The 15,068-nt window shown below is 35.1% G+C and overlaps 1 protein-coding gene across 1 annotated transcript; it reads left to right on the forward strand.

Annotated features, from left to right (window-relative positions):
* The first annotated feature begins 4,332 nt into the window (after positions 1 to 4,332).
* Positions 4,333 to 10,385, forward strand: LOC114281389 (Protein kinase superfamily protein). The gene is made up of 6 exons (XM_028223838.2): positions 4,333 to 4,896; positions 5,948 to 6,069; positions 8,414 to 8,610; positions 8,753 to 8,927; positions 9,627 to 9,761; positions 9,861 to 10,385. Exons 1-6 carry the CDS (start codon positions 4,626 to 4,628, stop codon positions 10,065 to 10,067), a joined length of 1,107 nt encoding a protein of 368 aa, XP_028079639.2. The 5' UTR covers positions 4,333 to 4,625; the 3' UTR covers positions 10,068 to 10,385.
* Positions 10,386 to 15,068: the final 4,683 nt, after the last annotated feature.

Here is a 15,068-nt window from a genome sequence, read left to right on the forward strand (position 1 = left end):
TATTCATGCCACTCATCCGCTAGAAGTGGGTTAGCACCACCATAAAACACCATAGGTTTAGATTTAAAGAACTTTTTAGCCAAGGAAGAGGCCCTAGTCTCTCCTACGGCGGCCCATGCCATTTCTTCAACTCTAAAAATATTCATAGATTCCCAAAGTGCACACCCCAACTCTCTATCCAACAAGCCCATAACAACCTGCACCTCTTGTTCGACCATGCCAGTTTGGCCTGCTCCTTTCCCTGGAAGGGAAACACCTCGACCACCATGACGAGGTCTACTACGACTTCTATCACTATGTCTAGACATCCTATATAAGAATAAGGACAAACTTCGATCACAAATTAACCTAATCAAAACCCCACATGCTACCCAAAATGTTTACGCATGTCTATACACATAACAATTCTTATGATGACAAACAACATAGACTCATATTTACATAAAGCACATACGAATTATCCTCCTAAGATGCCAATTTTCCGCACAACATTCAAAGAATTCGAGTTAGAATGGCATTGATCAGGTGGCCTCCTAACAAGACTCCTAAGAATTCAAAGGCACAAACTTCATCTCAAGAGTTTAATCTCATACCCACATAATCACATCAGCAAACACAAATCAGAGTAAGCACTTAAATGTCCCATTCTAAACTAGTAACCCAATGTGACAAACGTCCTTCCCACGAGCCCAAGGTATTCAAACCTGGTGAGCTCTGATACCAAGTTGTAATACCCTGATATTTATGCCATATAATTTGTTACCAAACCATTAATATTGTCCAGTTTCATGACATTCATATGAACAATAAATAAACAATAACAATTCAATAAACTGAACCTGTCAGATTCTTATGTATTCTTGTAATAATTTACAACACACTATAATATAAAATGTACATCAAATTTGCCATAAAGGCTTAGACCTTTCAAGACTAAAGGCCTTGATTTCAACAAATACGAGCCTAACTCGACAAATAAGCTCGATAGCTGTAGGCAAGCTACATCAAAGAAGCTTCAGTGCTCTATGGTGAACTCCATCCACTTTTCAACAATAACAAGGTCCACCTTCATCACCTGGAATTTTAGGATGTCTAGCCCATAAAAAGAGAGTGAGCTTTTATGCCCAGTAGGAAGTAAACATAACAAATCCAAATATGATTAATATGCATATGATCAATATGATTATGCTATGCAATGTCATGTCACGTTTACGTCTTAACTCTGTTTGGAAACTGAATTCTGAAATAAATGATTTATAACCCATGTTGAGTCAACTCATTATCCATTATCATAACCAAGAACTTTCATTTTGTAACAAACTCCTTACCTCAAAATACTCCTTACACTTACTGGCCGCCAAGCACAGTAGGGCAAGCGGACACCTTTTACTTTTTGAAAACCTCCACATTTACCGGCCACCTAGCAAGGAGGGGCAATTGGACACCTGTTTCATTTTAAAAACATCTCCACATTTTCCGGCCACCGAGCACGGAGGAGCAATTAGACACCCATTAATCATTTCAACATTTCTCCCACATTTACCAGCCATTGAGCACTGAAGGGCAATTGGGCAACTTTACGAAATTGCCAATGACATCCCTACATTTTCAGGCCACTGAGCACGGGAAGAGAATTGGGCACCTTAACACACATAACGCATTCCTCAACCACATATATTCCTTTAAATAATCCAATATTTAAACCAACACCATGGAAATTTAATGCAATGTATGAGTTTCCAAACCTTTCTCTTTATCTCGAAATTTCTATTAATTACATAATACTTCAATAAATAAAAACTAACGAACTATTCTCAATTTCCAGTCTCCAAGTTCTACACTTTACCCACCATCTTCCCATGCAAAACGTTATCGTACACCATCCTAACATTTCAAATATTCACCCAATTCAACTAATTTAAATCTCTAATAATATCATCATAGATAATGATTTTATCCAACACACTCATCGACATGTAAAATCAATTAAATTTTCAACAAAAGTACCAATTAGCTCAAACCTTCTTTAAAAAAATCCCAATTCTAGGGTTTTCAGTAAAAAAATTGGGAGTTTTCCCCATCTCTTTGTTAAATCCTCAAATCATCAAGTATTATACGTTAATATACCAAGACATTCTAAATCTTTAAAAAATTTGGGTGGAAACCCAATTTTTATATATAAACATCTTTGAATCAAATATTTCAATCTCAAATCAACTCATACTTCCCATAATACATCACAAATCAAACGAAATTGTAAATGATTGAGTTAAAAGAACTCCAAACCTCAAGGATGAAAGCTAACAAGAAAGACCCAAGAAAAAACTTTGGAGAAATTGCAATCTAATCGGTTAAGGAAAGATCTTCACTCCTCCTTCAATAGTCTTGCATGACCTAAGGTGGATCCTTAGTGTAATGAGGTGAAATCAAAGGTTTGAGGGCTAGGGTTTTCGATTATGAAGGAGTGAGAGAGACGGAAGGGAGAAGAGTGAGAGAGAGTGAGCAAAAAGTGGGTTTTATACTGACTGATCTGGAACAGACCACTTGAGCACAAGAAGTATCGCTCGAGCGACCAGACACAATAAGTGGGACCGCTCGAGCACACAAAGTGACCACTCGAGCGCAAGGAATACCGTTTGAGCGAAGAATGTCATCTCCCCGTATCTCTACATACCTACAAAAGTGTTGGAAGTTCACCAGGACCGCTCAAGTACACAATCCGACGATCGAGCGAAGAGGAAAAGAAATTCTAGAGTGTTACACTCCTTGCCGTCACCGTCTTGCTATCGCCTCGCCGTCTCCACTCCGGCCATAACTTTCTCTCTCTCTCTCTCTCTCTCTCTCTCTCTCTCTCTTCTTTGCCACGTTGGTGCCATTGCTGCTTAGATATAGATCTAGATTCAAATCAATGGCGTCGAAAGGGCTGGAATCCCCTAACAGCAGCTCCACCACTACGTCACTGTCTGAGGTGGCTGATTTGTGGCTATGACATCGGTATCTCTAGTAAGCCCTTCTTCAACTTCATAAATCTTCAATTCTTTGTAGTTCTTCTACTTTTGAAAAATCAATCTTATGTTTAATTTTTGTATTTTTGGAATTCTTAATATATAAATTCCTAAAAGAGCTTTATGTTTGAGTTTAATTCCTAATGTTTGAGCTTTACATTGGGGTTTCAAGATTTGCTACAACAACAACACCATCGGAGGCCCTTCTTTCTCTCTATCTCTCTCTCTCTCTCTCTCTCTCTCTCTCTCTCTCTCTCTCTCTACGAAAAGTCCCCAAACATAGAGGATACGAGATTAGATCGTATCTCTAGACACATCCATATTTTCAGATTTTTTTTTCTATTATTTGTTGTTGTTCAAAATTTTTTTCCTATTATTTGTTGTTGTGTCTAAGATCAGATCACATCCCCAAAAACATTTTCCCTCATATTTTCAGAATTTTTTTTTTCTATTATTTGTTGTTATTGATGAAACATATATTTGCAACAATAGATTAAAAAACTTAAGCAAATAAAAAATATTAAACAGATAGTGTTTTGTTTGACTTAGTATTTCAACAGATAGAAAAAATTAAAAAAAAAATTGAATAGGTGGAATTTTGACAGATAAAATTCAGAGAAAAAATTGAGCAAATAATAAAATTTAGACAGATATTTGAACAAATAAAGAGAAAATTTCAATAGATGGACAAAAAAATATGAACAGATAGAAATAAATTTGAATAAATAGTTAAAAAAACAATATATAAAAAAAGTGAACAGATAAATTAAGAGGTAAAATTAGAAACAAAATGCCGTTCAAAACAAATAAAATGATTTCTCACTAAACTATTTTACAAAGAGTGGATCTTTCACGAACAAAAATATCTACCGATCACCCAAAAAAATATTCGGTCAACCTAATGTCTTATACAACTTTTAGATTGAATTTATCACCCATTTTTTTTGTGATAAATATTATTTATTTATATTGATGTATTTTATTTTTGGGTTGTTTTGAAAAAATGATTAAAAGTTAACTTTTTTTTTTTTTTTTTATAACTTATTTTTTGATTTTTTTTAAAAAATATATAAAAAATATGAAAAATAATATAATTTAAAATACATTAAAAAGTTAAAAAATAATTTACTTCCCAAAAAGCCCTTTGTTGGATAGGAGGGGGAGAGCAAGGATGCTCTAGAGTGATTTTTTTCTAAAGTTTCCTAGAGTACTACATTGTGTGGTTGAGATTTACTGGCAAATCACATCAATTTTTCTGATGTGACTTGTCAGTAAATCTCATCCACACAATGTAGCATTCTAGGAAACTTTAGAAAAATTTCACCCTGGTGGGAGGGGAGGCCGAAGTGGGTCAGAAGAACACGTTATATACGAGGCAATTCCATGTGCCCACATGGCGCTGGTTATAGAGAGCCTACTCAACAGAGTTCTGTCTCTCTCTCCCCCCCAAAGAACAGAGATTGTTGAAAAATAAGACTTCTTAGAATCAAAATACACACACAAGTATAAAAAACCAAAAACCAAAAGCAAAAGCAAACGCAAAAGTAAAATCACTCATTTCAGTTACTGATATAGCAGACTCAAGTGAAGTGTCTCAATCTTGAGAGAGAGCGAGAGAAGATGGAGAAGAGCAGTGATGGTTTTGTGAGAGCAGATCAGATTGATCTTAAGAGCTTGGACGAGCAACTGGAGAAGCATCTCAGCCGAGCATGGACTATGGAGAAGAACAAGAAGAAGCAACCAGACTCCGACTCCACCACCGCCGAAGCCGCCACGAGGCAGAGACAGGAGTGGGAGATCGATCCCTCCAAGCTCATCATCAAGGGCGTCCTCGCTCGTGGCACTTTCGGCACTGTCCACCGCGGCGTCTACGACGGCCAAGATGTCGCCGGTCAGTCTCCCAACTCTTCAACTCTGCCCCAATTTTTGTCCCTTTTGCCAAAAATTATACTAGTTAATTTGTTAATCATTTGTTTATTTATTTATTTTTTTATTTTTTGGGTGATTCAAATCAAACTCAGTTCTGAATACCCATTTCTGTTTTCAATTATACCCAGTTTTTTAATTTTTAATTTTTAATTTTTTTTTTTAAAAGATAGTAGCCAGTTGGTTTTTATGAGTGAATTAATCTTGTTTGGACAAATAAGGCTGTTATTAATGGGCATTGAGTTCATAATTCCCAAATTGCTAAATAGCAATTTTATTGAGGTGTACTTTGATTTGGTCGGTTCACTCTTGGATTTGGTGGGCCTTTTTGTGACTGTTATCTTTACTTTTCTCATACCTTTACATAGTTAAGTCAGCCAGATTCAATTTTTAAATTAATTATTGCCACTTTTCTTCTTCTTCTTCTTCTTCTTCTTCTTCTTCTTCTATTTATTTATTTTTAATTGTCTCATGCCTTTCCATGGTGGTGGTTGTGGTTCTTGTTTAGTTGATATCCAATTGATGATCATAAGGAGTTGTTGAATGACCACTTTAAATGTACTCTTATGGAATCCGTGACTCCCGGCACGGGTTTGGTTTGAATAACTGCAATAACTCAGGGGATGCTGTATTGTTGAACTTTCATGTGATCCTAGTGTTCAATTATAATAATAATATAAAGTAAGTAAAACATTAATTAATGTCAGCAACTAGCTAGAAATTAGGATCACAAATTGCTGTTGCTGTTTTTGTGGGTATTAGTCGTCATCATGATCGTCAGTGTCGTCGTCGTCATAATCACAAAATCTTGATTCCTATCCAAACAAAGTCAGCTTCATTCGTTTTTTTTTTTTTTTTCTTTTTTCTTTTTTCTTTTTTAATCTTTTTTTATTTTACAAAATTCGTCTTGCAACTGTTTGAACTGTAATCGGTCTAAATTTTTTTATTTTTTTTTGTAAATAATTGCATTTGCTGATACAATCATTATTGTTTTCTATCCCTTTACTAATTCACAGTTAAGCTGCTAGACTGGGGAGAAGAGGGGCACCGGACAGACGCTGAAATAGCATCACTGAGGGCAGCTTTTACACAGGAAGTTGCAGTATGGCATAAGCTTGATCATCCCAATGTAACTAAGGTCACTTTCTAATCTTAGACCTTTTGGCTTTTTCCATATATAGATTGTTGGCAAATACATATGGGTTTTATTCATTTGAAAGCAAGTTGTTTGTTATATCTGACTTAGAAAGCAAGTCAGCCATTGTGACATTTCTTGAAATGTTTTGGCATAAAATTGTGTTATATGGCTTCTTTATATGGGATCGTGGGAGTAATTCTTGTGTTATATTGCTTGCAATCAATCGATTCTCTCAGTTGGTAATTCTTTTTGTATGACTCAGCTTCAGGTGGTATCACATTCCAAAGCAATAACCGCCTAAATTTAGGGTCATCTGCAGGATTTTGCACAAAAATGTTAGAAAAGTAATTAATCTTCTTTTCCTGTATTTGTTTATTTATTATTTTTTGGGAGGGGGTACTACGACTGTATGAGTACGATTTTTTTTTTTTTTGGTCCTCTTGAATGCTACGTGTCTTCAAGAATTTACCCCTCATTTGAGTTCTCTGATTGGACTTCTATGAGTTTTTCTCGTAACACAGGAGGGCTTTTCTATTCATTTGATATATTTTACATCGTAGTGTACATCCATCATTTTGCGGGTTGTAAATTCTTCAAGTTTGACATGATTTTTGTTTCTGTTTCCCTAATTAGGCCCTGCTTTACACCTTCTGGAAAGAGCTTTACACCATATAGTTCTTAGGTTGCTTAGGTGCTATTTTAAATCATTTAGCAAGTCCAATAACTTGGACTGTTTCTGGTGCTTGGTATCTGCTAAGCTTAAATCTTTGAGGACTACTTGTAGATATATTCAAGAGTTTGGTTTGATCTCTTTGGTAAAGTGGTCTTTCTAAAAAAGTTGTACCCAGTGCACAAAGCTTACGCTTACAATTCTTGTGGAAAGATAGTTAATTGACCTCTCTTTGGATTTTAATTGTCCACAAGGACTTTGTGGGTTCCCTGTGAATGTTTGTTTGAGTGGGACAATACCAATTAGGATGATGCTTTTGATGATTCAACTTAATCATGATGAGTTTCTGAATTGTGGTAGTTAATGTAAACTTGTGATCAAGTAAAAAACTGGATAATGATTCAATGACTTATTTATTTGGTATATTAATGCTGAAGTTGTTTTTGTTTATGCAGGAATTTGATTTTCAGGCTCTTCTTTATGGTTTTAGTATGTTTGACTACCAGACAATATATAAAATCAGAAAATATGTCCAGAAAGTTATCCAAAAATATTGATGTGTGGTCTCGATTCAATTCTATGAATCTCAGCCATCCAATGCTTGTTTCTGGGTACCTAACAGTGCTGCTTAGTTATGTTCATGTAGAAAAAGCCTAAACACTTGCGTACAGTAGAAAACTTCTTCATCATTGTTTAGTTTGTACATTATGACTTTAGGATTCACTTCTGCCTGGTTTTTGTTACTTCATTATTTTTGTGCTTAGCTAATTCTTTCTCTTTCATGTCATCTTGGTGGCCCTTAAATTTTCAGTGATTATAATGGTTTCACCTATTATCAGCATCTTCATCTCTAAGGGTCGAACTTTTCTCAAAAATAGTGGGATATCTTATGGTTATTATCTTTCCAGCTACCACTTTATCAGCTTCACTCTCTGTTCTTTATTCAGTCTTGTCATCTCATTCTGCATTAAGGAAGCATGATTTTCATCTTGTGTATCCTTCTTACTTTCATTTCATGCTTGTTACTTCTCTTCCATTGATTTCCACAGACCAGTTGCATTCCTTCTCTTTCTTTGAATTTTTCGTTTTGAATATCATTAACTCTGTCTAACTTCCATAGTGAAAAGTTCAGAGTTTATGCAGCACAAAGGATATGTCTGAGTTCCTTATTTTATTGTCAAACTGTGCATAAAAATTGGAGTTAAAGCATGATAATTTTCACTTCATAAAAGAAAATTGATTGTTGACACTGTTAATCAAATCTCTATAAGAAGTAGACGACAGCTTGGACATTATAAAGCCTTCATCATTTATATGGCCATTTAATTCCAAGAAATGCAGTCTTCGTAAAACACTGCATGCTGGTATGATACCTAGCTTATACGTTATTGTCATGCTGTATGCCATTGCCACTTTTAGATACCCAGTAGACTGATCCATTTTAAATTTAAAATATTTCTACTATAAGGCCTTTTCCTATTCATTCTAAGTTGCTAGGTTGGAAACCGAAAAATTATTTCTTGCTTTCTTGATGTTTTCTCACCTTTCCAATAAAACCTTATTGTAAAAGGATTTCAACAATGTCTTCAGTGATATTAATAAATGCGAAACTACTCTTTTTTCTATAGTTCTGGGATACAGGTACTAACAATTTCTGCCTAATCCCATTTGCAGTTTATAGGGGCAACAATGGGCTCTTCAGGGCTGAACATACAAACGGAAAACGGTCAAATTGGCATGCCAAGTAATATCTGTTGTGTTGTTGTGGAATATCTTCCGGGGGGTGCCTTGAAATCTTACCTAATAAAGAACCGGAGAAGGAAGCTAGCTTTCAAAGTAGTTGTACAGATGGCACTTGATCTTTCAAGAGGGTAACTGTATATGTGTTCTCTTTTCTTATTAAGATATTTAATTTCTGTATCATGTTGAATGTCTGAAGGTTCAATAGTGACATGTAACCTGTGATTTTGCGTAGCTAAGTTCTAAGAAAGCCAACCTGTTTAAATTTTGTAGGCTGAGTTACCTCCACTCACAGAAGATTGTTCACAGAGATGTAAAGACAGAGAATATGCTATTAGACAAGACTCGCACGGTAAAAATTGCTGACTTTGGAGTTGCTCGAGTTGAGGCCTCAAATCCTAGTGACATGACTGGGGAAACCGGGACTCTTGGTTACATGGCTCCTGAGGTATAGAGCCCATTCTTTTTCAGTAGAAATGATACTTGAAAACTACACTTACGTTGTGCTTGGATTATGAATTTAGGTAGAGATTTTGAAAGGGAAATATAACGAGAGGAAAATAGAGAAAAAAAATTAGCTTATATTTTATTCACATTTCTCTACTCTTATCTTATCTTTTTTCTTTCTTTTCAAATCTCTATCTAAATTTATGATCCAAACACAGCCCTAGGTTTTAGCTCGTGGCAGTTCCTCACGATTTTCATTATGCATAAATTGTCCAAAACAAAAAAAAAAAAAAAAAATGTTTTTCTAGGAGATGATGCATGTGTGTTGACATGTGGATTTAATAGTTGGATGAAGTGAAGTCCCCTCTCCGCGCATAATCAAAATCGTACAACATAAACCTTGTTTTATCTAGTATGGTGGTTGGCTGTTTTGACTTCTCAAGCCCTTAGAAGGAAAACTATTTTTTTAAAAGGGCTTAGAAAACCACTGTTATAAGCCACTGCCTCTGAAACTTTTATTTTTTATTATTTAAATTTAAATGTTCATAAATAAGGAAAGAAATGAATAAACTATAACCACTATTTAAATTTAAATGTTCACGAAAATGAAAAAAATAAAAAAACAAATAAGGAAAGAAAGAAAGGCATTTCTATTACACTTGAATTGTCCACCAAGTGGTTAGCTGCGTGAAAATTACAGGTTCTCAATGGCAGCCCCTACAATAGGAAATGCGATGTGTACAGTTTTGGCATCTGTTTGTGGGAGATGTATTGCTGCGACATGCCATACCCAGACCTTAGTTTCTCGGAAGTGACTTCAGCTGTGGTCCGCCAGGTATGCCTTCCTAATTCAACCATTTTGACTTAATTTTAATGCATAAAAATTTTATATTTTTATTGTCCATCTAGATAATCATTAGAATTTCATGCATAGAATCTGAGACCAGAGATACCAAGGTGTTGTCCGGGTTCTCTGGCAAACGTAATGAAACGGTGCTGGGATGCAAACCCCGACAAAAGGCCAGAGATGGACGAGGTCGTCTCCATGTTAGAGGCCATTGACACGTCAAAAGGCGGAGGAATGATTCCTCTTGATCAGAATCAAGGTTGTCTCTGCTTCCGCAAGTACCGAGGGCCTTAAAAAAATTACAACTTGAGCTTTATAAACAATTCGAGTTGTATATTTCAATGTCGAAAAGATCCATATTTGTATGTGAAGAAAAAGAAACTAGGATTTCAGAACAGATGATAGTGGCTATAGGCCAAGGAGCTATGCAACATCTCTCCTTGTCGGATGGTGTAAAGCTTTTCTTTTCTTTCCTTAATCTTTTTCATTTTTATTTTATTTTTTCCTTTTTTCCTAATATGTGTATTTGATTGACTTGCCAGTTTGGTGGCCGACTGGCTCTACACCTCTTCTGTATTATGGTTCCTAATATAATACTAGAATAAATTCAAATGACTTGTATTATATATAAATTCAAATGACTTAATATACCTCTACATAAATGTAGAAAGCCTGTGCCCCATATGATAAACATTTGGATGATGGAACCCTTTATATACTCTGTACTTGTTACATTCTTTAAATTTTGAAATCACAAGGACAAATTTCTCATTGTGATTGATGTCTTCTTATTTGTCTTTTTGTCGGTTTGTCTGGTTTTGCGACGTAAAAGCTGACAATTTTGGAAGTAAAATCCTTAATTCATACCCTAATTGAGTCACCTCATTATCATAAAATATGCTCAGTAATACTATAAATCCAGAGTTAATTATTTAGAACTATCATGTAACGGTTCAAATTTATTCTTCATATGAATTTTATACTACACAAATTTAATTTCAATTACACATTCTGAGTAGATTCGGAGACGACTTTAAGTGTGGTCCCAGATTTGTTCAAATATGCTTTTATGTGGATGTTTGGAATTCAGTTCTTTACTTTGTTCTGTCAAGTATGCACACATGCATTTGATATGTCCAAGTTTAATTTTCACACCGAACTAATGAAGGTGGTTGGCTTTTGATTGGTGAATGCTTGAGGCCCGCAAAACAATGTGTCAATCAAATCTGATCATGGCGGTCCGTTATGGGGTGCGAAGGAAGAACGGAAATAGAAGCTACAGGAGCTTGTGTGGATGTGTCAGGACAAAGTATTGTCGAAGTGTGAAAATCTTCCGACTAGAATGTGGGAGGTTTAAGGGTTTAAAAGAGCAAAGTTAGGGATTATAAAAAAAATTTCATGAAAATGATCATGAAAGAGTTATAATTCTTGAATTACCTTAATTAGTGTATGGTGCTTTATTCTAAGTGTAATCCAAAGATCACAAAATTTTCATGATTATTTTCATTAAAGATTTTCCATAATACCTAACATTGTTGGGATTAAAAACCTTCTAATTTTTTTGTTGGCTCAATGAAGATAGACTTCAAATCTCCTGGGCGTTTGAAGATGAAAGAGAACACAGCAAGTATGAACACAACACGTATAGGAAAAAACAAGAACTTTGTTGCACTCAAACACATTGAAATACAATAATTTTGGAGATAACTAAGGCATTGTTTCGGAAGTGGGCTTGGAGGTAAAATAGTTATAAAAAAATAAAATAGGTTTTTAGCTCCAATAAGATAAAACATCACATTAAATCTATATTCATTACATTCTTTCTCTTACAAAAAAGTCAAAAAAGTTAAAAAAAAATAAAGACCCTTCTTAAACTAGGCTTTTTAATCCCAAGTTAAAATAACTAAAAAAGTCAAAAAGTCAAATAGTTAAAAAGCCAACCCATTTCCCAAACCAAGCCTGAGCTAACTTGGAAGCGAGAAGGAAAATTCCAGTAAACTAATGAAGCTACTGGCGAACTAAGATGGAAGACACCGAGTCCTGAGTTAAATTTGGCCAAGTAATTGCCTTAGTTGCTGAGTGATTGATTGGGACCTTTTCTCGTCTTGAATTGCCTTTTGTATAGTTGCTTGACTTCCTAACCATTTGGGTACACCTCTTCATTTTCGTCAACTGCTTTTGGTTATTGCTTTGCTAGAACGCCTCTTGTAGTGCCACTTGCCCCTTAATAGCGTAGTTGTCCAAATACGAAAAATAGTTGAGACCCTCGTCATTTTTGACCCTCACAAGTCCTAATTGATTTGTGGCTACATATTATATTTCTTTTTTCTCCACTCTCTCTCCTCCCCTCTCTCACAAATGTGTGGGGGTGCTGGGGTCTGTATCATTTCCTTTTTGAAAGGAAAATACTTGAGACCGCCACCATTTTTTTACCCCCACAACCCTCAATTGATTTGTGGCCACACATTATATATTTTTTTTCTTTTCTCCACTCTCTCTCCTCTCCTCTCTCACAAATGTGTGAGGGTGCTGGGCGTCCTAGGGGTCTGGATCATTTCTCATTTTTGAAATATTTACAGGGAAATGATCCAGACCCTAGCACCCCCACACATTTGTGAGAGAGGGGAGGAGAGAGTGGAGAAAAAAAAAGAAAAAGAAAAAATATGATATGTAGTCACAAATCAATTAGGAGTTGTAGGGGTCAAAAATGGTGGGGTCTCAAGTATTTTCGTTTCAAAGGGGAAATGATCCAAACCCCCATGGGAATGGTTGTCCTTCATTATGATGTATTGAGAATGAGTGATACTATTAGCACTTTATGAATTATTTTAGACTCTTTAATTTTTAATTTTTTTATTATAACAATAATTTCAAATAAAATTATTAAAAATGATATTATTAATTTTGAAACACCGCATCTCACAATTAAATACACGCACCATTACACCATGAATTAGGATTTGTGCGAGCACTCACCTCCATCACCACTCATTCATCTTTCCCAAATCTCACCTTCAACACTTACACACCCTCAAAACCTTAAAAATCTTTTGGCGACAATATTTTGGCGATAACAGTAGTAACCATTTGATTACCCACACTTCTTAATGATAATGAGTGTAAGTTTTTTTGGCAACCACAACTCTATGAAACGAGAGGAGTACCACAATAAAAGTTCAGAAGAAGTTCATAACTTTGATGTTGTTCTTAGCTTAGAAAAGATTGGCTTTGTAAGGATAATTTTCTTAAAATAATGGCAAAAATAATAAAAATATGTTCGTCATTTTTTCGGGACTGGACTCTCGAACATATGACTGAAATCCAAAAATACAGGCCCGAACATTGTTTATTTGTTCGGGAACCAATAACCAAACATTTATTATTTGTTCAGGAACCAATAACCGAACATTAATCACCGAAAAAAAGGATGAGACGGCGGAGAGAGAGAGTAGAGACAGTAATCACATTTGATTCTTCTTATTCTTCATGGGTTTTGTTAAGGTGTTTGAAAGAGGTTTTTTTTTAGGTGTGGAAGTGTGCATTCAATTGAATTGGTAGAATATTTTTACAACGATAATTTTGATATTATGTTAGGAAATTTTTTTTTTTTTTTCTTTTAGATTTCAAAATTTATAAGTAAGAATTCAAAAAAATAGAAGATACAAAATAATAGATGGATTGATAATAACACCTGCGAATCACTCCGCTAATTAATAGGGAGAATGATGTGATCGTTATAATCATATCACCTTCCTTATAATTTGGTCAAATTCCACACCAGCTTGGCTACATTTACTATAGTCACTCATCGCCCACATCACCTATGTCATGTGTCATTTTATAGTTGGGTTGTCATTTTTGTTCCAGACATAAAGTGGTGCATAACGATATTGCTTTTCTTCATTAGCATGATACCCTCAAATAAAATGAAATATCTAAACGCGCCATTCCCTATTCTCAAGCTTCTGTTTATGTGGGCATGAGCCTTAGAATTGGATGACAACAGAACTTTTCTCAGACATGGGTGTTCTTCCCAAAGCTCACGAAGTGATACAAAAGCAAAACAGCGGGAAGACCTTTTTATTCTGAGGATAGCAACTAGTAAAAAGCTTGCTAGTGAAAGGTCTAAAAAAGGAACAAACAAGCAACAAAAGAAATAGGTTCACAAATCAAGCTCGGGAGGAAAGAAGCAAGAAGGTGAATCAATACTCGCTCGCAACACAACTACTGCTAATGAATCTTTCTACGGTAACCAAGCAAGTTGAGGAAGAAGATATATGGATTAGTTACGCTCCTGTTTGTTTAAGTGAAAAACATTTTCAAATGAAAAACTTCTTTTACGAAAAACATTTTTTAAAAAATATTTTTTAAAGAAAATATTTTTTTATGTGTGGTGGTGGTGGTGAAACGAAGGTGGAGGTGGTGGCCTGGTAGTGGGTCGGCAGCGACAGTGAAGTGGCCGTGGCAATGGTGGTGTGGTGGTAGAAGTGAGAATGACGGTGGAGTGTGGTGACATTGGTAAGATTTTAATCTGAAAAATGTTTTTTGCTTTTTACAAGCAAAAAAATATTTTTTACCCATATAGGCTTGTTTTCTGTTAATCATGAAAAATATTTTCAGTTAACTTTTACTTTCCATTCTACCAAGCATCAGAAAATATAAAAAACATTTTTCAAAAAATACGGAGGGTTAGATAGAAAAAAAAAAAAAACCTAAATTGCTAAAATTCTAAGGCATCTACATAATAAAAGTAACCATAACGTGAAGATGTTAAAAATGAAACTTCAAAAGAATAATAATATTAATAATATGAGTATCCGGTCAATAAATTTAATTTTAAATTTTTTTATTCAAAAGTCCACAGTTTAAATTATTTTGTCCATAAGAACAAGTTCCTGTAAAATAACTAAACTATCACTCTGTATATATATGTTATACGGTTAAAAAAATAAAAATAAATAAATAAATTCAAACCTCACTCTTCTCTCTTAAGAATGGCAATGGGCCGGGGTGGGACTACGGATTACACTCTCCGTCTCCGATCTCCGAAGGTAAAAAAATCTCCGTCCCCGCCTCCGATCCCCGGCGGAGAACCCATCACCTCCCCCCACCCTCGCCCCCGCCCCCTAACGGGAATTGGTTTTCCCCGACCTCAAAAAATCCCTGAACCTTTTTTTTTTTTTTTTTTTGAATTTTGTTCAACACAAGAACAACAAATAAATTTAATATGTTTTCGGTATGTTTCATTACCATCATCATCATCAACAATCATCATCAACAACAATCATCAACGAC

This window comes from Camellia sinensis, chromosome 15 (genome assembly GCF_055761805.1).
Source record: "Camellia sinensis isolate YWXY chromosome 15, ASM5576180v1, whole genome shotgun sequence".
Taxonomy (NCBI): domain Eukaryota; kingdom Viridiplantae; phylum Streptophyta; class Magnoliopsida; order Ericales; family Theaceae; genus Camellia; species Camellia sinensis.

Coding starts and splice junctions, on each gene's coding strand:
- LOC114281389 (XM_028223838.2), top strand. CDS start 4,626: ATGGAGAAGAGCAGTGATGGTTTTGTGAGAGCAGATCAGATTGATCTT. Junction 6,070..8,413: donor ATCATCCCAATGTAACTAAG/GTCACTTTCTAA, acceptor TCCCATTTGCAG/TTTATAGGGGCAACAATGGG. Junction 8,611..8,752: donor GCACTTGATCTTTCAAGAGG/GTAACTGTATAT, acceptor TAAATTTTGTAG/GCTGAGTTACCTCCACTCAC.